At 42.5% G+C, this 22,318-nt stretch overlaps 1 protein-coding gene across 2 annotated transcripts in view; it reads left to right on the forward strand.

Annotated features, from left to right (window-relative positions):
- The first annotated feature begins 410 nt into the window (after positions 1–410).
- The window catches only part of eya2 (EYA transcriptional coactivator and phosphatase 2), a 28,170-nt gene continuing 6,262 nt past the window's right edge, over positions 411–22,318 (forward strand). Inside the window, exons 1-10 of one of the 2 annotated variants that reach the window (XM_030051104.1) lie at positions 411–637; positions 11,794–11,873; positions 12,446–12,487; positions 13,186–13,310; positions 13,782–13,877; positions 16,605–16,681; positions 17,223–17,406; positions 17,525–17,661; positions 17,867–17,950; positions 21,077–21,166. In XM_030051104.1, the coding sequence (XP_029906964.1) occupies positions 13,208–13,310; positions 13,782–13,877; positions 16,605–16,681; positions 17,223–17,406; positions 17,525–17,661; positions 17,867–17,950; positions 21,077–21,166 (771 nt within the window). In that variant the 5' untranslated portion in view covers positions 411–637; positions 11,794–11,873; positions 12,446–12,487; positions 13,186–13,207. The remainder of the gene's footprint in view (positions 638–11,793; positions 11,874–12,445; positions 12,488–13,185; positions 13,311–13,781; positions 13,878–16,604; positions 16,682–17,222; positions 17,407–17,524; positions 17,662–17,866; positions 17,951–21,076; positions 21,167–22,318) is intronic. The other variant, XM_030051105.1, reaches the window with a different exon arrangement.

Below are 22,318 nucleotides of genomic sequence, written 5' to 3' on the forward strand. Positions count from 1 at the left end.
TGATCAAACTGTCAATAGCCCGGGGTTATTTATCACTGAATGATAAATCCTCGTATCTGAAGTGCAGAAAGAGTCGACACCTACAGAGGGCCGGGCTCAATAGTGGATGGGTCGTTGTGTAAACAGGCGGAGAGAGAAAACCCCTTGGCCAAACAAAGATCTCAAGGGGAGATAGGGAGATAAAGTGGGGGATTCAGATAAGCTTCAGTAGTTCTGTTAAGTGAATAATGGAGGAGCGGCTAAGATAAAGGCTCTCGAGGAAGAAGGCGCACACACGCACGCACGCACGTACGCACGCACATACACACATTGTGAACACCCTCAGGAGGAGGAACCAGAAATTTTCGGTCATTTACTTAACATCACTTCCCCACCGCCGTGAAAGCAAACAGGCTGCTGAAGGTGCGGGAGGCAGCTCGGCTGACTGTCTGCAGAAAGCTGTCACCACTCGGAGCGCCACGGCTGATCCGTCCGCAGGAGCCGCGCTGAGCACCGCGCACTGAGCACGGCGCCCGGCCACACATGTCCCGGGACACTTTCTGAAGCCTGCGGAGACACTTCTTGGCATGGAGACACCACTGTTCTGACTGTTCTGATATTCGGATTTTTTTTCGCATCTTCTTCACCCTAAATAATGGTAAGTGCAATCTCTGCGCTCTCCTCCTCGACTTGGTTTCTGAAGTCTTGTTGCAAATTGTTTTGTCCCGTTCGCAATCGCTGAACTCACAAGGCTGCCTATGATGAAGTTGGCGAAATTTGCACCATTTAGGCCACCAAACTGCCTGCAGTTCATTATTAGCAATGTGAAGAGAAATATTTGCATTTCAATGGACTTCAAATGGGAAATTGTCAAACAGCAGGCTACCAATTCACTTGAGATACTATTAAAGGAATACACGTCAGCTCTAATGAACATTTAGATTGTATTCGTCACCGTTTTCAGTTTCATCAGGTTACCTCTGCATCTACTTTGATGTGTCAGTCAAGATGAGTCTATAATGAAAAATGCATAAATAAACAAATGAAGCCTGTATTTGTTTTAGAGTAGATGATCTCAACCGAGGACAAACAAGCATTAATTCAGCGAGTGGGCCAAATACTGTTTAAATGTCTTTTAGTTTTGTTTAATTATCAAAACCACGATTGCCATGGGCTAAAATTATTTAATTATTAAGCTAAGACCATACATAAAGACTTAAAAAGCCTATCATACAGAAACACAATGTTTTTCTTTATTAAATTACTTTGTTAATCAATACGCAAACTACAGTAGCCTTTTCATGAGCGAGCTGAATTCGCAGTCATCCGCCTTGTTTTTTTCTATCACCACTGTCATATAGACTAAAGAAAACCATCTAGTTGACTGAGGATTATATCTGTCATTTCCCACTGCACCATTCAGCTCATTTGCATTTCATTAGGTTATCCGTTATTATTATTATTATTATTATTATAAGTGGTTATATGCATGCAGCTTTAGATGGCATCTTCCTCTTAGGCTTATCAAATTCACAGGCCTTCAAAGAGCAGCAAATCAGTTATCCATGTCCATGTGAGCACTGCATCTGTATAGTGTGTTGGGGGGAGAGTGTGTGAAGCACCTTTACCATTTTGAGTTTCTCTAAGATTGAGGCCTTTTGTTTTTCTTGGTGCTGCTTGAGTCCTTTCTACACTTTTGCTTGGCTTAAGTACAGAAGATTACACCCAAAATCACTGAGACCCCCTTAGCAGCTATAGGAGCCCTAATTAAGTAATTTAAGCAAGCCCAGCTAAGCATTTTTCAAAGGCTGGTATTCATATTTTTCAAGGACCCCTTCATGGCTCCAGACTAGAAACGAACTCCTGTGTTTAGCCAGCCATTTGAATGACCTTTAAACACTTCTGTCATTACAGCTTCACAGTTGGAGGAGCAAGGCTGAATCAATCACTCTCATTTTGCCAAAATACTAACATAAATAAGCAGAAAATATTATTAATTAATTTTATTTTTTTTTTTAAATCTGACACCAGACATCATAAGACATGTGGTTATAATTATGATTATATGGTTAGATTTTAGTCATGATATTTAAAACAGTGTGAAATATTTGAAAGCTTTACCACCAATGCTTATTTTTCCGTTTTAACTTAAATTAGCATTAAATGGATGAGTAAATTATGATTTTTCCACCTTTACCAGTGAATGGACCTGACTAAATGAGTTGGGTAGGTGCACTTTTTTTTCCATTTTAATTCAGCCATAGTATCATCATTGTTGCCCAGGCATAGAAGCTGTATTCCTCCATTTTGAAACTGAACTGCACCTAAATGTGTTTCCCATATCCCAGCTCTCAAAATGTCACGCTCATTTCTGCCTTTCAGAAAAGGAATTGAATGTATATCTCTCTTTGTCAGTGTCAATTTTCTGAAATAAACCTGCAAGGGAAACAGCCAGCCAAAATGGCATTCTTATTTTAGATAGTTGCTGTATCAGATTCTTGTCTGTGACAGATTGTAAATCTTCATAAATCTCCTTTATACCTGTATTTTAACCCCCACAAATAACATCCAGTGGTTTTGAGAGGTGGGGAGGGAGGGGGGGCAGTGGAGGGGTCAGACCACATACCGAAGGCCGTGTGTGCTTGGGCGTGTTTGATTTAACACTCTGTTTCGTCTCCTAATAACATTAGGCCCCATTTCTGGACTCCCTCTCCGCGGCTGGCCCAGGACCCTCTCTCCCTCTCCTCAGCCTTCATGGTTCCTATTACTGGCTCTAATAAATTGTGAATAAGCGGCAGCCCAAAAAGTCCCGGGCTGTGGAGAATTCCCCATCCTGTAGCGCAAGGCACCCCCTCTTAAGAAAACACAAATTAATTCCAAACCCCTCTGTAGCCAAAAGTTTGTGGAATGATAAATATTTTCATAGGAAGCTCTGCTCTTCCTGACTTTATCTGCACCAATTTCATTATATTTCTTGCCTGACTTTAAACCCTTGGTGACTTTGCTCACTCCCATCTCACCCTCTCTCTCCCATGTCCCTCTTTCCTTCTCTCTCTCTCTGTCTCTCTGGGCGTCAGCATTGACCTCAAGGCTGCAGAAGGCCTGTGTCCACCCATCCCTCATCTGTATGATGAAAATGTAGTCAAATATCTTTTAAGTCTAAAATGACAATATAGTCCTATCACCAAGAGCTACAGTGTATGCAGTGCAGTGTGTTGTTCCCAGTTTCATTTAAAAAGTAATTTAAATCAGTTTTATTTATTGAATTGACGTGAACTATAAGTAGCAAAGTAAGTAAGTTTTAGTTCAACGCAGTCCGAAGGCGACTGTTTATTTGATGGCATTTACACAATGTCTGCTCTTGGCTACAAGTTATGATAAAGCAGCTATGTGCAGAGCAAATTATACAGTGGACTGCAACTCAAACCAAAGCCAAATAAATTCACAAATTTCCGCTTCTGAGGCTAGTTTAAGCTTTTCTTGCTCATGGAGCTGGTTCTGTGCACTGTGTACAACTTCAGAAGCAGCAATCATGAAAGTAGCCTAATAGCCGCAGCTGTCTGCCCAAAAGAGAGACTCAACCAAACCAAACCCCCCAGAGATTCTTCAACTATTCTTTGAACATTTTTCTTTGTTGAAGTTTTTAGCAAGAGGGTAACAGTGCAGCGAAGACAATAGAGCAAGGAAAAGTAGTTTTTTGCAGTGAGTGGCAAGTGGTGACAGTTTTACTGATTTAGGATTATTAACTTAGAAATATTGTTTTGCTTCCTCTCTTGCTGCTGATTTTTTTTTTTTTTTATTGCATTCGCTCTAACTGCAAACTTTGTCATCCCCCGTGAACTTTTAGTCTACCCTCCCACACAATTACCTGTAAACTCATAGTTGTGTTTCAGAGGTCTAATTGTCATAAAGGCCCATTCTAATCCACTGATACCAGAGGCAATGGGGCTATTGTGTTGCGAGACCAAGGAAGTGCGAGTCAGGAAAAACAGTGTTTGTAATGCGTGTGTGTGTGTGTGTGTGTCTGAGTCTGTGCCTGTGTCTGAGCATGTGTGTGCTTGCATCTGTCTAGTGGAACGCATGCGTGTGTGTGTGTGTGTGTGTGTGAGAGAGAGTCTGTTTATGCATATTAGATCAGGACTTGGGGGGGGATGGCAGTGGGTCTCTTGGTGTCTTGGCTCTATCTGCTTGACCAGTTTGAGGCTGAAGTTATCACACTTCCCCCAAATGCTAAACACCCCTCCCCGCAAGCCCTAGAGATCACCCATGGAGGCCTAGTCGTGATCCAGTTCTCCTTACTACTGTGTGTGTGTGAGCGCGAGTGTGTGTGAGTGTGTGTGTAGGTGTGTGCACGTCTGTTAAACCCTGGGCCGTCAGCAGACAACAGCTGTCTCTCTGCCTATATCCGCTTTCCTTATCTCATCTTGAGAGCACTGAAGCCACACACATAGTAGCATATAGCCTACAGTGACCATATTTCATTTTTCCCCCCTTTCTCTTAATAACAGTTTGGGTACTTTCCACCAAAAAGAGAATTTAATCATTCTCAATGGCTTTGGGAGTATTTTTGTAGGTGTTGAAGTTTTTCTCCCAGCATCCGCTTCGTCTTTGAACCCGTTTCTGTGTGTGAAACGTATTTCCATTACATTTCCATCTTTTAACGCCAAGTCATATTTCATAATAATATCTCGTTTCATGTCTCTCACATTGCACATTCTTATCTCTCCAAAAAGATATAAATCACTCTTTCTCTTGGTCTTTCTTCTCCCTCTCTCTCCTTCTCTCTCTCTCTCTCTCTCTCTCTCTTTCTCTCTCTCACAGACACACACACACACACACACACACACACACACACACAGACAGTTAATACCAGTAAAGACGTAATTGGACCTCGATCTGTCTGTAACGTGTGTGAGCTACTAGTGGGCTCTGTCTGGCCAGCTGTTAGCAGCTAGGGCGTCCATTCACTGTCATCCGCTGGGGAGACGGATGGAGGGCAAACCTTTTTGTCCTAATGACCAATAAAGAAGCAAGACTGAGTGTGTGTATGTGTGTGTATGAATGCAGGCGCATGTGTGAGTTCATTAGAGAAGGTATGTGCACTCATGCAGTAAGGCGTGGGTCTGTGGGTGTGTGTGCAAGCGTGTGTGCAGCCACCCTCCCCATCCATGGACCAGATGTTTTTACCTGGGAAACAGACCACCATCTGACTGGGGTCAGCCCAGTCCTCCAACCCCACAGCCGCTGCTCCAGGCTGCTGGGAGGTCTGCCAGCTGTCCCTCTGACCCCCGTCCCGGGCACTGCAACTGGGGGAGACAGGGTCTGAGCATGGGGGTAGGTGGTCCCGCTACCAGAGTGGAATCTGGCAATATTATTGGGGGGGGGGGGGGGGGGGATTAATGGGGATATGATGAGAGTTTGAGTGCAGGGATAACTATGAAAGCAAGTCAGGAGGAAAGATATGGAAAGCATGAAGAGCTGACTGAGATAAAAAAAAAAAAAATGCAGATTGTTGCAGAGAAGTCATTCAGAAGGGGTGGGCAAGAGAGCGTGTGCTAGTGCAAAAACAGAGAGATAGAGACTGGTGTGATTGAATGAAGAGGTTTTGATTACTGAGGGATGGGGCTGGTGGGAGTATTAGTGAGGTGGGGGGCATCTGGCATAAAAGCAGCCTTGTTGCCGGGAGTCAGTCAAGTGGAAAGGAAAGGCCACCAAGTCCGGGGGCTAAAGTTACACCACACAGAGACAGCAACAGGTTCACAGCTTCTACAGCTTCAGACTGTCGGAGATTCTCTTATAATTTCTTATGTATTTTTTAATGATTTTGTTTTTGTGGTGCCACTGAAAAGTCACATGTTCTTAGATTGGACATCATTTTTAAGCATAAGATATGTGTTTTCTTTTATTTATGAGTAAGAAGTTGCAGACACTCATTCTCTATAGTGGAATTTAAACCTCCCAACCTTCTTCTTCTTCTTCTTCTTCTTCTTCTTCTTCTTCTTCTTCTTCTTCTTCTTCTTCACCACATGCTTTACTGAAATACATTTTTATCACAGATTCTTCTTTGGTCTTACCCATGTATTTGGATATTTCCTAAGCCCTAGGCTTTGTTTACAAGTTCCTAGTGGCTGGATAACTGGAATCAATGCCGATTTTTACTGTACAAGCACAAACACAAGCATATTTCTTAACCTGGTTACTCAAGTAACCTGGATTTGATATCAAACACATTACTGTCATGTTGAAACATCTGATATTTGGTTCTAACCCTCTGGGCAAATGTGTGACTTACACAGAGACTTATTATATTAGAAGTAACCCACAACTGTTCAGTCATTTTTGGCTGAGGGATCATTCTACCTGTGGACAGGAATCTTCGGCTACTGGTTTACTTGTGGCAACAGGCCTCAGCTGTTGGAAATCAGAGGTGCATGTAAACAGCGAACAAGACCATAACCACGGTGTTGCCAGCAGCTTACTTTGCATGCAGACATGATTGGCATTTTCAAGGCACATTAGCTAAATTCTGCTTGCATAGTATCATCCTGTCTCATACTGAATTTCACTGCATGAGTATGTGGAGACTGGACAAAGACACCCCCCCTTACACACACATGCATTCAAACACCCACACACACACACAAAACGTGCACACACACACATTAGCACTGTGCTTCCCTCTTAATGAATTTCCTGGTTGCTGAGGTCATGATGGGTTGTGATTATCAGTCCTGAACATCTGTTACCAGACCACCGGCACGTCTCCACACAGCTCCAGCTGTATTCCTCTCTCTTATAATACTTTCTGCTTTCCTACCTATCTCTTGTTATGTAGACACTTTTCTCTGTGATGCCTTGTATTTATTAAAGCCATGTTGATAGGTAGGGCTGATGATGACTGACATTGTACCCAAACAACAGATGATGGCAATTTTACTTAACATTGCAAGTTTCAGCTCTGCACACAGCTGGGAAATTTTGTCAGTCAGCATTTATGAGCTGCACGGTGCAAACAGGGTGAAGCTTTGATCTGTAAGTGAGTGTGTATGTGTGTGATGTGGTTTAACCATGCTAGTGTCGGTGTCAATAGTTAAGTCTACATTTGATAACAGTATTGTGCTAGACACTAAGCTTTTGGATAGCATTTGTGGGGCCAATAGGACTGTCACATTTGCTTTATAATTAAGTTAAAGAGGGAAATTAACCCTATAAAGACATTTGTATCATACATGATACACGTTATCAAATAACACATTCCATTTCAGTTTAATCAATACTTGACCAAAATACTGTTGTATACCTTTGGACACTTCCCCTGTTCACCCTGGACCATACCGTTGGCACTTCAAGTATTGTCATATATGATACAACAGAAAAATCGTATGTAATAACATATTTTTTGAAAAATCTTTTCCTTTTTTTTACATTTTGTTATAGGACTAAATAAAGGGTTCAATTTCAAAAAATTGGAATTTTCTGCCAATTCTTTCATAGTTCAGGCTTTATAGGGTTAAGGGCAACAACAATAATTAACCTGCTCACCTGCTTGAATTCAAGCCAGTCATCCATTTGGTACGTTAGAATATTAACATGGGGAAAAAGACACAACATATGAAAATTCAGTGGTTATATACAGAGACCTATATCTGTCCTACTGAGTTGACATGCTGTGTTTCAAAGGCAGCCAAGCAGTGGCTGGCAGATGGCACTGATTTCCACCATGAAGCCCCTGATAGTGACACACAAACTCAAATACTGGGCCCTTGTTCTGTGGTCTTTGTTAGGGACTGAGAGGGTTTGTGCGCAGCAGTGAATCCCACCCTCCTCCCCTGCCCCATGCACTTAGGCCCAAATTGAGGGCTCCAGGTGGGCTTCCATATGGCTCTATTAGTGAGTAGCAAGTCACCTCGTCAAGCCCGGCCATCAGTCACCGACTGAGAACCAAAATGTTACAATGAGAGGTCAAACCGTCGGAGGGTCGCTGCAGTGTGTAACCAGACTCTGACAGACAGCCTCAGACACACAAAGATGCACACGCAGCACTCCTATTGATACTGTAAACACACATGTAGGCATATGGGCAGGTGCACATCAACACACGCACACACATACACACACACACACACATACCTCAGCTACATTCAAATGTTGTTGAAAAATGTAAATGAGATGAAACATTAAACAAAACAGCACATTCAGCAAACCTGTGGCCAGCACATTCAGTACCAGGCAGCACCTGCATTTGAAAAGGAGCTTGTCTATTGTCTGTATCAATCTAAGGCAGAACACATTCACCAAAAAGTCCATATGTTTTTGATCATTTGCTCTTATTCTCTATGCTAACTCTTTACATTTCACCATGTTGACGTATAGTAGTTGACTTATAGTAGCAGTAGTCATAAATATTAAAAAAAGACTTAAAAATAATTCAAGATCATATATCCAAGTTTGTTTGTTTGTTTGTTTGTTTTTTGTTTGTTTGTTTGTTTGTTTTTTTCATAATTTCATCATCCACCATCTTCACTTTATTTGTAAACTGGCAAACCTGACCCTAAATAGCTCAAAACAATGTGATATTTTCATATTTATTTATATCATTTTGTGTAAATTTTACCCAAATCTCACACAAAACCACCAGACCTGGCCAGTTATCGTTTAAGATTGCTTAGTATTTATCTGTAAGGTGCTACAAGTTCTCATTTTCTCATTTTGAAGGTAGTACCAGAAACACATGGATCAGTTTGGTGTCTATGTGCTCATCACTCAACAGGTACGCTGAGTGATGGTCCGTTCTCCCCCAAACTCGGTGTATTCCTTCAACTATCAAATGACAGTGCAACTTTAAGCGCAAAACTCAGCGCAGTGACGCAAACCGTCAGCACAAAGAGGAGAATCTGATACCCGTGAAAGAAACAGTGGGCTAGCAGAACCGCGGGACCCAGGTGATGCTGGTGGGACTGGCCTTGTGGCCTTGCTGCCCCTGTGGCCCTGCTGGGTTTGTTTTAGCTTCAGTTACAGCCCTCAGCCCTCCACATCTCTGCCGCGCTGCGCTCATCTTCCCTCCGGTGTCCTGCGGTTCCCATGGCCTTGTGCACCCTCCTCCCAGGCCTCACCCTGAACCAGGAAGTGCCTTCACTATCACAGCTAGTGTTTGTGTTTGTGTGTGTGTGTATGTGTGTAACTGTGTGTGTGTGTGTGTGTGTGTGTGTGTGTGTGTGTGTGTGTGTGTGTGTGTGTGCCGGACTGTCACAGGGATGCAGCTGAAGTCAGGAAGACTCTGATCCCTGGGAAGTAGGAGGCAAAGCAAAGCACAGCGCTGCCTCAGCCCTCTGTTTCCTCTGTGCTGAGGGATCACCGCCGCTCTCTGCAGCATCACAGCCGGCCTGTGATGAAGGTCACATGAGGCTCCCTGATGGGAAAAAAAGGCCTTCAGGCAGGTTTAAGGGTCAGGTCTGAAGTGGAAAATGTCTTAGGAAAGCCCATAACGAACAGGAATGCTAGTAACACCATTTTATACTAGGAGTTCATATTTCAAATTCAGCTCAAGCAAATAAAGAAGTGTTTCAGAAGAGTACGATTTGGGATTAGTTCAACAATGAAGTTTGGAATATATATCTTCACAAGGCAGAGATTCCTCATTATTAAAGGTGTTTTATGCAAAATTGTGGGGCAAGTGATGTGAGGACTGTTTAGACTCAGCTGACGTAAACGTGACACAAACAATAAAATTACCAGGGAGTCTGGCTGACATTGAGAACCATGTAGATTCAACCATCAAATTGTGCTTATTCCATGTTTTCTCTCAGTTAAGTCTAAAGTTGCTTTTCAGTTTTTTTCTTTGCTTGTTTTGTTCTCTTTTTTCTTTCTTTCTTTCTCTCTTTATTTTGGCAGTTGAGCCTGAGCAGTCCTCACTTCAAATGACCCTCAGCAATCTTGCAGAGTGCACCTTTAATTCATTTTTTTACTGCTGTGTCATTCCCTCTCCATTTACATGACATGTGCCTGTTGGTGACCATAGATCACCTCTTAAATGTCACACTGACAGTTCCTCCTGTTTGTGTTTACTTTGCGGCCTTTAACAAAGACACGTGAGCAGGTTCTCTTGGCTGGAACACATAGGCTAAGAACACATGCATAAATTCAATTCCAAAAAAAAAAAGAAAAACAAACAATTCAGCCGGTTTTGGAAAACCAGTAGAGCAGCTGGTGGCGAGGTGACATAATAAGCGATGTGTGTCCTCCGCCGTGTGGTGCCGTGTCGCTCAAAGACTCTGCTGTTACACGACACAGGAGCAGTATGTAAAATACCATACGTGGAGTCAGGTTTTATGGCCTGTGACAGCCGTGATGGGAAAGACAGGCTGTCACAATCACAGGCACTTCACTCTCTCTTTCTCCCTCCCAGACAGCTTTTTCTTTTCCCCAATCACCTTCATCTCCCCACTGCTGTAAACCCTGTTGCCCCAATAATTCATGACTGTCGTCTGTCTCTGTCGTCATGTTGTCAGCGAGGTCAGGGGTCAAGCAGTTAGCTGCAGCACTGCCAGATTGGGATTGCCAGAGGCACAAATGAGAGAGAGAGAGAGAGGGAGAGAGAGAGAGAGAGAGAGAGAGAGAGAGAGAGAGAGAGAGAGAGAGAGAGAGAGAGAGATTAATGCAATTGTTTTGTTGTGGTAATTTATTGTCTTAATGTGGTAGAAGTGTGAGTCATGACTTTTTTCCTACTTTTATTTATTTGGAATAGGCTACATTTGAAATGCTTTGAATCGACTGACTTACAATTTTTCAAAGAAAGATTTTTTTCAATGATGTGTGTTTAGAATGAATTCTATCATGTGTGTTTTTCTGCTTTTCAGAAGAAAAAGGATAGTCTTACATTATTGCATATGTGTTTATTTAATGAATATAAAGTAAAGTACTGGGTTGAATTGTTGTCTCAAATCGCTGTCTACAAACTTAAATCGAAAGGAATTGTTTCAAAAGAGAAAAATTGTCCTTAAATAAGATCGCCCGCTAGTGAATCTAAGTGAATCTCTGTCAAGCCAAAGCTTCACATCTGCAGTTGGAGAGACTGACCACGTCCAGCTGCCTGCTCAGACTGATTCATATAACATTGACCTTTTGACCTCCGGCCTAATGACCTGCCACTGCCTTTTCTCTCTTTCCTGCTCACTCTTTTCCTTTCTCATGTTTTAGCTCCCATTCTCTCTCTGTATATTTTTTAAACATTTATATTCTTGTTTTCACCCCTCCCACTCATCTTGCTTTTCTGATACCTGCATGCATTGTGCAAACTTGTGAAATCTGTACGCTGAATAACCCACGCACCATTGCCATTGTGATTTCAGATTCCATGGTACTAAGAGTTGGAAATCGAATTGCAACATCTTCTCACCATTCTTTAAAGGATTGATTCCTCCAAGCAGCCAGATACAATCTGACATTGTTTATCTATCTAACTCGATGGGTGACGTTTTCTGTGGAACAATGTCACCCATCGAGTTCCTACTAACAGGCAGTTGACGTGTGTCTGTCAGCAAGTTCATAATGATCACCCTCTTACATAAACCTCATTGCGTATCTATCCAACATTTACCCTGCTCTCTCTCCCTCTCTCCCCCTCTCTCTGTGTGTCTTTCTCTCTGCTTCCCTCTCTCCCCTTAAACCCATTTAACTCCTCTTCAACTGTGTGTGGAGAGATTATCCACTCCCTCTCTCCCCATCCTGCTGCAACAGGACCTGCGGCATGTCACCATGTGTCAGTCACCTGCATACCTCTGTCCTGATGCAGTGTATCCGCTATTGTTTCCACAGGAGAGCTGACGGCTTGAGAGGAACCTGACTAACAGCACTGTCACAGGATAAAGAGGATATAGCTCTCTCCACAGAGGCAGGTGAGAGCACAGACCTTCGAGTAGAGAGAGGGAAGTGCTTCAGAGGTCAAGACTTTTGCACTACAGACAGAAAAGTGGCGGTTACCTTAGCTAAATCTTGGGGATTAAGGGATAATGTTAAATAAACAAGCCAAAAACCATTATAGTAGAAATATGTGATACCAACCTGAACGCTGTGGTAATGCAGGCTGCCAGGATTGTGCATCCACACGCGGGGAGTGAAGGCTATTTACTGTCAAGTTGACTATGATACATTCTAGACATTTTGTCTCTCATGTCAAGAAAAAATATCAAAACTTGAAATGAGACAGTCGGTAATCCGGTGCTGCATTATAGCAGTTTTCACACATAAAGGCCATTCAGGTGATCAGGTTGATCAGTCTGAAATGTGAACGAGACAGCAGTGAGCCTCCCACAGAAGATTAGATACATTTTGTCATTTAATGATGTGTCAGTACTGGAGAAGCAGCTCTTTCTGATTGATTTGCATGACTAAATGACACTTTTTAACTGGTTTGACTGTTCAAGTTATCATATTTTCTGACAATGACCTTTTGTTGCTTCATTCACAGGGCGCCTTTGTCTCTTTCTCATTTTCACCTTAGCTACAGCAGGTGAGCTTTTGCATGTCACTGAAACTGATACTGGACTGCATGTACTTGTCATTGTATAGTAATCAAATGATGAAATCAATATTTAGGCAGCGCTGATGCCTGTTGATCAAAATCTTGAGGGAACTGCAACATCTCTTAAGGTCATTGTGACTGACCGAGAGCCATTCATTTTGTGAAGATAAAAGTTTGTTGTTTTGTGCATGGCATAAACCAGCGAAGAACCAAACCATGCAACCTCATTTCACCAGATTCATCATTTGTATGGACCTTGCACTGTTAGTTTATTATTACTGATATATCTATGTAAGAGACATGTTTCCACGTCTCCAACAGCACTGCGAGCTGAGCATTTTTTTTTCTCTTGTGCTCAGAGCCTTAAGCTAAAATGTTGTAACAAGGTTATTTTTCTTTGCTACAAATATTATTTCTTTGAGCAAAATGGTACCACAATTCAAACAGGGTTTGTACTGTCAAGCAGTAAAAATCCACAATATCACAGATTGCTTTTATTATTGCATAAAAATGGAAGAATCTTGGCTTTGGTTTGATTGCCTTTTTAAGTAACTCTTGACATTTATTTTAACCTCTTTAGAGCAGTGGCGTATTGGGATAGGTCCTATAAGAGTTTACTAAGTGTTAGTAAGTGTTAAAGACTTCCTCACCTCAAAGCTTGTCATTTTCTTGCTTCCCTCCTCAAGATCAGCTGACAGGAGAAGTGTCATGGCTGCGCACGGACAGACTCAGTACAGCCCTGCCCTGCAGCCCGCAGGACCATACACACCTTACACTCACCACACACAGGGCTACAGCATGCCATCATACAGTAAGTATACACACATGTACATGTCATTTTGAAAGTTGTTTTATGCATTGTTTTATGTTATGCAGTTCACATCAATTTTGCATTGTGTGGAAAAAAAGTGGGATGAGATAATCCCTCTTGTTTCCAATGCTAATCAACTTGTTTCCCACAGCAAGTGTCATTTTCCTGATGCTGATGGTCTGATCTGCATTATTCTGCCATGTTTCAACATTTTTCCAGGAAAAAAAAAAAGTGACACTGCATTGGAACAAGTTGGATTATCTTATCCCACTGACAAAATTTTGCACTTGGTTTAATAAAAACAAGTTTTAAAACTGAATATGTGGCTAAATTACCTCTTAAAATGGAGATCTTCTCAAGGTGCAGAGCTAGAGTTCAGCCTAAATTATGGCTGAAAGATCAGTTATGTCAGATTCAGGAGAGTGCTATCCACAGTGACTCATACATTCTGCCCTCTTTCTGCATATCCAGACATTAAAACAGAGGAAGGTCTGGGTCACTCTCTGGGATACTCGAACTTCAGCAGCACTCCTCCCAGCCAGGCTCTCTACAGCTACTCCACACACGGTCAGTCTCAAACACAACATCTCTCACACACCATTTTTAACTTTGTCTTTCCTGAGGAGTTTAGGAGCATCCTCTTCTCTCCTCTCCTCCTCTCTCCTTCTTTCTTCTCCTCTCCCCTCCTCTCCTCCACACCTGTTCTCTATTAGCTGCGGTCTGGACTCCTGGCGTCAGACGTCTCCCCACCCCTCCCCTTTTCTGGGGGTCAGGCCCCCTTTCTCCTCTCAGACCAACAACACAGCATGCGTGCATATGCGTGTATGAGAAAGAGAAGGATAGAGGGAGCAAACATATAACACACAGACAGAGAGAAGAAGAGACAGAGAGATGGCAGAAGAGAGAGAAGACAAGATTAAGGGAGAGAACAAGAGCCAAAGATGGGCAAGGGGTCTCGCCGAAAAACAAATGCTTCGCGCATGATGTGGTATGCTTGTGAGTGTGTGCAGCTTGCTGCCCACGCATGGCTGTGTGTGTGTGTGTGTGTGTGTGTGTGTGTGTGTGTTTCTGCAATACACATTCCTCAGTCGTTCGGCGCCCAAAGCATGACTCGCTCAGTGTGACTTTATGGCTTTCAAAGCAGCGTGAAATTGACCTTCTGTGCGAGAGGGGAGAGGTTAAGGTGCGTTTTAAGGAGGGTAGTGGGTTTAATGTTTGGGGAGGAGGGAACTGTTTCTACTACAGGGATGAGAAAGACGAGAAAAACTGCAGTGAGTGTGTTTACATGTAAAGGAGAGGTAGCTCAGAGTATTTTAGTGAATATAATTTATACTGGCTGCAGTACAGAATAGGTATTTACATGTCCTAGCATCCCATCTGGTATGTGTTAATCGCAACTATTATAATCACCAATAATTCTATCATTTTGGCAATAATCAGAATACAAGCTTTATCTCTTATTTATTGTAAAGGGTTATTGCATCTAAATCCTGTCTGCTCACTGTTAAACACACTCACTATGAGTCTAACTCTTCCAAGTGGAAAGCCTTCAGTGATCCCACTCACATCTGCTAAACCAATGAGAAGTTTTTCACAGAGTGTAGTTTGAGCCTTAAAGACATTGTTCCCAACCGAAAAAATAATTTGTTTGAATTTTTTATGCATAAATCGTTAAGCTTTACATCCTGCGAACTTCAAACGGCAACAAACTGCCACAACAACCAAATGTTTGTAGGATTTGAGAATGTTTCCATCTCATCCATTTGTACTGTACACAGTGCGCACGCACCACAATAAAACGCTGAAACACATCCACCGTATGTACAACTGAAACCAAATGGGCGGCTATGGGAGCCCGTTGGTGTTTACTTGAAAGACCTTCTGTATTTTTTTCCCTCGTTGCTTTGAAGATTGTTGTGTTGTCCTGGGAGATTTCAGTGTGGTTCCTCTGTTGAGTCATTATTCTCCTGTTTGTCATTCACTGTGGAATGGAGGGCCACGGAGACGAGGGGAGGACTCCGAAGAGGAGTGAGGGAGCAGTTAGAGTGCAGAGAGATGAAGTAACTGATAGAGACAGGATATAAATCCAAACTTTACAGATTATAGCTCAGCAGGGCGCTAACACTGCACTTGAATAGAGTGCAATTGTATGCACACATGGTTTTTGTAATGCACCACCACTGTGCTCTCGATATTAGAAAAGTAACAGAGGGACATATGGATCAATGGCCAGGGAAACAACTTGGACCCGAATTTGAATGTTGAAGAAAGTGCATGTAGGGTAGATATGGGTAATGCAAAGTAAGGTCAGTCCCAGAAAAGCATGCTGAATTTAATTTCCATCAACTGTCTGTAAATTATCAGAATTTTACAGCACTAATTGTTTTGTCATATGCAGTAAAATACACTCAATGGGAAACTGTTTTTTTTTTCTTTTTCTTTTTTTGCAAATGCTGGTTAACCCAGATTTGATTGAAGAATGGTGAAGAAACAACAAATAAATTAAATACATTTTAAAATTCAGTTTCCCTTTTTTAAATATTTTTTAATTTATTTTATGTGAGTACACTTTTATTTTATAGGAATACTATTCTAATAATTATTATTTTATTTTTTAATTTAGTTGTTATTTTATCATCTTAATTATTTTATTTTATTTTATTTCATTTCATGTTATTTTGCTTTATTTTGTTTTATTTTAGTTGACCAAGAACAAAAAAGAGCAAAACCTAGAGCAAAAATCATGTTTGCAATGACAGCTTGGCTAAAAAGCAAGAAATAACTTTTATAGGTAAGAGGATAAGGGGCTTGATGATTAAAAACAAATAAACGCTAAAAGGGAGCTAATTCAACAGACAGACGAGCCGTGCGCAGAGACATTAGAGCAAGATGAAGAGTGAGACAGGCGCTCTGCAGGGAGAAAGCGCCTGGAGGAAGACATTCCTGCCTTGGCTTGATAAGACTGAGAAGTTTCCCTGAAAGCCACGGCAGCAGCGGCAGCAGACTTTTCCCACCTGTATTGTTGTTTCAGCCATAAATCAGAGCCCGAGCTCCTGCAGCACTGCCCTGCCACAGAGGGGGGAGGCAGGGTTCACTGCCCATTAACTTCTCACATACAACTTCACAGATAGTGAAATCAGATGTGGAAATGTTGTGAAATTGCATTAGTTATGCCTGAGGTTGATTTCTCAATACAAGACAGATTTCATAGTCCTCAGTCTTTACAATTGTTTTTAACCGTGTTCATGTGATCGTGCCTTTAGGTGTAACATTTGCCCGCTTGTCATTTCTCAGGTGGAGGAATTTCATCTGGAATTTTTCAAGGCAGCAACGCAATCACCAGTTCGACCCCATTCAACCCAACTCAACAAGTCAGTATCCCACCCTCAGCTGGAAGGCTCACTGCAGCGATGTAAACAATCTATGGCTCAATCTAGACAGAGCGCTTTCATTCGGAAACCTGTTGCTTTAGTGCGATGTGATGTGCATCCTGTTACACACCCCGCTCGCATGATCTTGAAATATCACTTTTTCTGCCGTTGTGCTTTTGTTGCCGTGTTTGTGTTGAACGTAGATTTTTCTACATGCCTGTCTTAATTTAATCAAGAATTTTCAGTGTAGTCCAGCTGTTTCTTAATATGTGAATAGTTGCCAAAATAGGATAACCAATTCTGGAAAGAAAAATCTGTCATTCATCATTCGGTATCTTAAAATATTGAGTATCCAGTCTGTGGAGCTGAAATCATCTTGTAATTTAGCTACTATCCTTTAGAGAGGATCACAATTTAATCGTATCAGCCATATCTCAAGGGAAGCTTTTTCTCAGATGGTTCATATCTCATTTTGGAACGAGGCTCTTCATATTTCGGTATGACTGATAACTAACACAGCGCTCACCCTTCTTGTCGTCAGGACTTTTCAGCGTATTCCAGCTACAGCCCGACTCAGTATTCACCGTATTACAACTCCCATCACTACAACAGCCCCTACCTTACCAGTAGCAACATCAGCCCTGCCGCCATCACCGCTCCCTTAGCCTATCAGCACCCAGAATACCCGGCCATGCTGCCCAATCACAGCCCAGAGTCACACACAGGTAAAAAAAAAAAAATGGCACAGTTGCCTTTGCTTATTGCTCAGAAAGTATTTGAAAGCATATTTCATTAGCAGCTGGAATTTATGTGCGTGTGTGTGTGTGTGTGTGTGTGTCCTAGGAGAATACCATCCACCCCCTAGCCCCCCCACACCAGGTAAAGAGGAGGGAGTCCCAGCCCGAAGGGGGTCAGATGGGAAGCTGAGGGGGAGGAAAAGAGTCAGCGACCCTGCCCCACCTCTGGATTCTGATATAGAGGTACACACACACACACACACACACGCACACATACACACAGGCATACACACACACACACAGTTTTGAAATTATCACTATTTCTTTCTTAAATATACACTAATTATTTTCCTCTGTCTGCCTCCCACACACACGCACACACACACACACACACACACACACAAAGTCTCATAAGATTAACAATGACATATGTGTTATTTCACTGCAGCGAGTGTTTATCTGGGACCTGGATGAAACCATCATCATTTTCCATTCTCTCCTCACGGGAACTTTCTCCACACGATTTGGCAAGGTACGCTGTTGAAGCCTCTCCCTTTTGTCATTTACTGTACGAGTAGGTGCAGTATGTCAGCACACACACACACACACACACACACACACACACACACACAAATAACTTGCAATATGGTAGGTATAACGAGCACCATTCGGATAACCCTTGATCGCGGCTGGTCGAGTGCTTATTTGACTAACAGTCACAGGGTTGACTCTCTGAGCTGCGTTCATGACCTTTGGGTCTCCTCCGCCAGCATTTTCACACGCTGGCTGTTTTGCCTTCCTGCCCTCTTGTTTCTTTATATAATGCACCGGGGTTGTTTGGCTACCCCGGCGTCCCGCGGCGTGATTGACAGCCGACTGGACCTTTACGTAACGGGCAAGCGGCTGACAAGGGAAGGACAGCGGTGCATTTCTTGTTTTTGGCTCGGCTCCGTGTTTTGAATTCTCACGGTCCCCCCGGTGGGTTGACACAAGGCTGATGGGAGTTTGAGAGCTGTAACCCTCCGTTTCTGATCGGTTCAGCTCCACCAGGCCATGCATGCCGTTGTTTCTTTTTCTTTCTGTTCTGCCGTGGAGGGGCAAGTTAGGGAACGACTGAGACAGAGAGAGAGAGAGAGAGAGACTGAGAAAGAGAGAGAGAGAGACTGAGAAAGAGAATGGATGTGTTGAAATGTGACTGACGTGCCAAAATTCCTGATTCCTCCCACCACCCAAACACCCCGCTGCTGGAACCGAGCAGCTCCGTCGGACAGACTCTGACTTCAAAACTCAGACACGCAGCTGAGGAGTTGAATGAGTGACAGCAGAAAAACAGATTAAAACTCTAAAGCGTCAAGACTTCTTACAAGCTGGCAATGTTTTTTTTCCCACTCCCTCTCAAGTTTGCAGCTAATTCGTTGACATCCTAGTGTAACAACCTTAATTCTGATTGTAACTCTATATTTTTTTTTTTTCTGGCAAAGGGTGTTTTGGCAAAGGTTTCGTTTTCCAATCAATCTTCTCTTCACCTCTCTCTTTTTTCTCCATCTCGCTCTCTCTTTGCTCTGGTCTAGTTTCAACAATCCTCGGTCTTCCCGTGACAGCCTGCCTGCTAAGCTTTTGTCGTAAACAAATGTTTGGACCTATAGGTAAAGGCAAGTCTGGGCCCAGGGAGCAGGAAAGACTAATGGCCGTGTTGAAAGACAGTTGTTTTCACCGGCTTGAGGAGCCAGAGGTGAACGGAGATCCACATGAGGAGTTGATTCCCCCTGTAACAGCTCTTCCATTATCTCATCTATCATACTGTAGGCTTCAGCACCCTGCTCTCTCTTCTCGTGTTGTGAATTTTGTTCGCTGGCTCAACCGTTCATACCAAACTTCCCCTGCATACGGTTAAAATTGGGAATTGAATGGCTTGGGTGTGTTTTCTGTTTTGTTTTCCTTCCTCTTTTTTGCCATTCTTCTCTAATTCCTCACGGGGGATTATCATAAAGCTGCCGGACCTTTGCTTTTATCAGTCTGTGTAGAAATGAGGAAGGTGATTACACATAATTATCTCAATTATTAGACAAGGAGAGCTTCCCCTTTTCAGAACTCCACCCCGCCTTAAGCTTTTAACCATTCCCTCCCCCTCGCTACTTGCGCCTCTTTTCTTCTTGCCCCTTTGTTTTTGCTTCATTACCTAATTGCCATCATTTACCCTCCTCAGTGTGTCATCAAATCCATTTCTGCCATTCTGAGCGAGCAGTTGCCGCTGGAGAGGACGGGCAGGCTTGTCATTTCAGATGCACTCACTCAACATTCACCTTTGGCTGACACCTCCGCTTCTCCTGTCTCCCTGCCAAAGAAAAGCCAGCCCTGCCATCAAAACAATACACAACACACACTGTATATAAGCACACACACCTGCCTTTGTACTCAGAACAACAACAACATTACACCCGCTCTGGTCTGCAGATTATGATTTAGGATCCACATAGTGATGATTTATAATTTGATTATTAAAAAAAGAGTGTAAATAAAGTCGGTTAGAGGTGATGCAATCCAATACCTGGGTATTTGTTTGGTTTTTGGGAATGAGAGATAAAAGGAGAGAGGAAAAGGGGTAGGGTGGCATGCGGTGTAGAGAGAAACTAACAGGGAAAAAAACACTGGAAAAAAGAAGGAACAAGTATAAGGATGAGGACGAGTGCAAAATACTGGAGATATCTTTCTCTTTATGCAATTAATCAGGTGAAATGAGGTGAAAGCACTCATTTATCAGTTTCAGCTGAAGTGTGTGTAGCTCAGGCTGTTCCTAATACTTTGTCCCCTGGGTTTAATTTAAGAGTAGAGAGGGAAGAAAAACAAGAGTTGATGTGGAGAGAGATTAGTAAAATGGCAGGCAAGCAAATGAGCAAAAAAGAAAAAAAAAAGTTAAAAAAAAAAAAAAAAAACTGACAGGATAAGGCATTGCAGAAGTTATGAGTGAGAGATAAGAAATCAGACTTCCCTCTACCTGGAACCTGTTTGTGTCAATCCAGTTGATGAGTTGGCAGAGGAGCTGAATGGGAGGCTGTTCATGCAGACAGGCAGGCAGACACACTGACAGCATGAAAATAACGACATGAATAATGATGTTCAATAATAAACTCTTGGTTTGAAATACCAAACGTCTTGGGCCATCACTCTCAGCCCTCATACTGTACATTTCATTTTTTTTTTTTTTTTTTTTTTTTTTTTTGCCTGTAATCGCCTGAAGGTGCACCCCTGAAGTGATGGAGCTGTTTTTATTACATAATCTTTATTAACTAGGTCAGACTGTTGTTTTTCTTTAATATTTCATGTTTACGAGCATCATGTTGGTTGCGGAGATTTAAATTGTATCACTGAAGATCAACAGTTTCTGTATTCAAATGTAGATGTGTTTCATTAGGACAGACTTGTAAACATGCAAATACAGAGTAGCGCGCTGCAGACACAGGCGCGAATTAGACAATATTTAACCCTCAGAGAAAAGCTGATGTTCATTCCCTGTTCTTGAATTACAGTGTAATTTCATGTTGTCTCCAAAAGGTTGTCATACTGACAATCTTCTTCTGTCCATGAAAGATAATATAATAACTGTGTGTTGTGGTTTTAAAAGCAAGTTATTCATGCCATGGTGTGTTTCGTGTGTTAGGACTCTTCAAAGGCGGTGTCTCTGGGTCTGTGGATGGAGGAGATGATCTTCAATCTGGCCGACTCCAGACTCTTCTTCAATGACCTGGAGGTGAGGCTTTTGAAATTTCTCTGATTACGTTTGCAAGGGGAGTTTCAAAAGATGTAAAGAAAAAGGCCATTTTAAAATGTGTTGTGGTCATTGTTGCCACTGAAACAATTCATAGTACATTCTGCTTGTAGCCCACTGAGCCTCTTCCATCTCATTTTTTGTTGTAATTGTGAAACTTTGCATCCAAATTTTTTTTTCCACCGAGGTGAAAATATCAGCAACGAGGGCCTATCCAATAGTGTAAGTTGGCAGATATTTGACCAAAAACCTTCCCCACAGCAGCCCAGCAAGAGGCTTGACATTTTGAGGCTGGCATGAGGCACAGTGGTAGCCATTGTAGAAATCCCCTCACCCTGCATCTATCATGCATTAGTTCTTAGTCCAGCATTTTCCAAACAATTTGTCTTGGGCCTTGAGCAATGGTGCTATTAAAAGAAGGGTTTGTTGGCTACTGGCATCTGCACTCATATACTATTAGACCCAACTTGCGGCTTAATAATCCTCCGTAGTTTAACACAGATGCGACGCCCAAAAAGTGATGACTCTTCGAAGAAAATCCAAAGGGGTGATTATTAAAAAGCAGTTTTACTACCTGTCAGTGATCAAACAATGCATACGTTTTTCATCCTGCATTCCTCGGCCTTGTTCTGACAAAGGAAAGGATTATAGACAGACTGAGAGAGAGAACAAGTACACTTTGTGCCGTAATTATAGGTGTGTGTCTGAGTCTCAGAGAGGAAAATTAGTCAAATGGGCGGAGGAACAGTCGGAGAGGAGGGAAAGAGGCCAACAAAGCCATTTGCAAACCCGGCTTTATCCCCTCTTTTGTTGTCAGGGCTCAGTAAATCTCCAAAGCAGGAGGCCACAACGGGCTGACAACTCATGTTAAGTCTTGCGGTACAATTATCTTGTCCTTGCCATGTCAGTAGCTACATCGGTGGCTGTGAGTGTTATCGTTGCCGTCATTACTGTAATACCACCAGAAGATCACATAATTATATTGTAATTGCCATGCATGACCGCCAGATTGATCTAAGTCAGAATTTCCAGTGGAAACTTTCCTGTTTCAAAGGCCCTGATATAAGCATATTTACCACGGCTGTATTCCACTTCATTGCCAGCCCTTAGAATTAAATTACTGTAACCGAGGAT

Source organism: Myripristis murdjan, chromosome 5 (assembly GCF_902150065.1).
Source record: "Myripristis murdjan chromosome 5, fMyrMur1.1, whole genome shotgun sequence".
NCBI classification, from domain to species: Eukaryota; Metazoa; Chordata; class Actinopteri; order Holocentriformes; family Holocentridae; genus Myripristis; species Myripristis murdjan.